We start from the raw sequence: 1,970 nt of genomic DNA on the forward strand, positions 1-1,970 counted from the left end.
TATTGTGGTTTGAAAGATTATAAATCTAACTAAAACTTTTAGCTAGCGGTTTGCTGTGGTCAGATTTAAACATTAGAAAATAAGGACAATAAATGTACATTTCAATTAAACTTAAGAAACTAGAACAATTTTCAAGTAAATGATTACTGTAGCATCTTTAAAGTCTTCCTTTTATTTTGAAGCCAGGACGTATTTCTTGTGTTTAATCCAAAAATAAATAAATAAATAAATAAAATAAAAAAAATTCTAGCAGCACATGTGAAATTCATGTTCAAAACTGCTTTATTGGTCCTAAAGGGAAATTCATCTTAATTCAAATTCTTCAGGTATTCATTTATTGAGATTTTTTCAAACTTTTGTTCGGACTTTTCTGCAGGAAAAAATAGCTTTTATATATATATATATATAAAATTATTTTTTTTCTCTTTAGTGATGCTGAGTTACCATAGCAAAAGGATGGTTTACAACAATGAGTAGCTGCTTAACACTGCAAAAGCTGAAATGATACAAACAGAAAAGACTATGGTAATTTATTGATCATTGAAAAGGGGACATTTGTTTGGAAACAGGAAGGTAAATGTTGAAGTCTTCTCTCTGCAGACGTCAAACTCCATATTATTTAGCAAGAGAGCATTCAACACCTGTATTATGTTGGCAACTGTTTACGTTCAAACTGATGACATCAGCCTGTGATGTCATCAGGATACAGACACACCACTCCAATGCAGTATCTGGTGATTTTAATTATGCCTCACTTTCTTAACTTTCTTCAAATTGGAAAACACTTTATTGATCATAAAAGGGAAACTAAATGTTGCTTGATGAAGTCGTCATTGAAGATGGTCTCATTACATTTAAATAATCTGTTTTAGGTTCCCAGTGGGAGCCATGGATGGTGGCGGGGTGGTGTGTTGTCGGGCGTGGGGCTGTGGGGGAGGCTCGGGGGGTGGTGGCCCCCCCGGCCCGGGCCGGGTGGGGTGCCCGGGAGGAAGAGCTTCAATTCGTTTTAATGTCTGAGTGCATCTGGAGAAATTGGGCCCTCTCCTGTTGAGTAAAGTGTATAATATAGAGATGGTCCCCCAGTAAATTATATAGTGGGCTTGCCCAGTCACTGTTTCACTCATGGTTTTTTCAATATTTTCTCCAAGTGTTTTCTGGGCAAAAGAGACTAACGAATAATTCCGTCCTGTTCCCCCCGCTGACGTTCCCAYGAAAGGTAYGTCCTGTAAACATATAGGGCCCGGTCATTAGCCCCGGTCATTAGCCCCGCCCCCCGGCCCGACGATGACTTATTCCRCTACTGTGTGTGRTGGTGTATTTTATAGASTTTTTAATTCATAACTTTTTTCCCACTGATTGTTTTCTACCTTTAGACATTAAAAATCCATAAAAATGTGCTTCCGCCACAGATTGTTGGGTTATTCTGAGCTTTGAAGTTTTATTATACATCTGGAAGGTATTCCTGTTACTATTCTGTCATAAAAAATACAAGCAAGGTCTTGACGTTGYGTTTAATAGTGTCTGCACAAACTAACACAGATTTGTTTTTCTCTTTTTTTCCCAGATTGTCTCCAAACAACCAATCAATCAATCTGATAGCTCCTAGTTGRTACTGAATCAGTTAGAGACATTTCTGCTTTCAYTAAAAGGTTCTGCTACCAACAGATCCTACTTTGGTTTTGAGGAAACCAAGCAACTACTGTAAGTACTTTCTCCAGTMAGTTCAAGGATTTCACAGCAGAGTGCAGGATGGTTCCTGGAGTTCAGGATGTTGACTCAGCAAAGGGTGTCACAGTGAAACCAGGGAAGTCCATGTTCCTCTCGCTGCTGCTTGTCTGGTGTTTTCTGTTTGTCCCCCATGTTGGTGGCTTACGCAGCTTCACGCCTCAGCCTCTCCAGTCRGAGGTGACGTTGTCTGAACTCCCCAGCACCAATCGTCCTACAAATGCAGAGACGCACATGTCGCAAGA

General features: G+C 39.4%; 1 protein-coding gene across 1 annotated transcript in view; it reads left to right on the top strand.

Moving 5' to 3' along the window:
* Positions 1 to 1,749: 1,749 nt before the first annotated feature.
* Positions 1,750 to 1,970, top strand: part of LOC103480879 (endothelin-1 receptor-like) — a 25,377-nt gene continuing 25,156 nt past the window's right edge. Inside the window, exon 1 of the mRNA XM_008436081.1 lies at positions 1,750 to 1,936. Coding sequence (XP_008434303.1) covers positions 1,750 to 1,936 — 187 coding nt within the window. The remainder of the gene's footprint in view (positions 1,937 to 1,970) is intronic.

Source organism: Poecilia reticulata, linkage group LG18, assembly GCF_000633615.1.
Source record: "Poecilia reticulata strain Guanapo linkage group LG18, Guppy_female_1.0+MT, whole genome shotgun sequence".
NCBI lineage: Eukaryota > Metazoa > Chordata > Actinopteri > Cyprinodontiformes > Poeciliidae > Poecilia > Poecilia reticulata.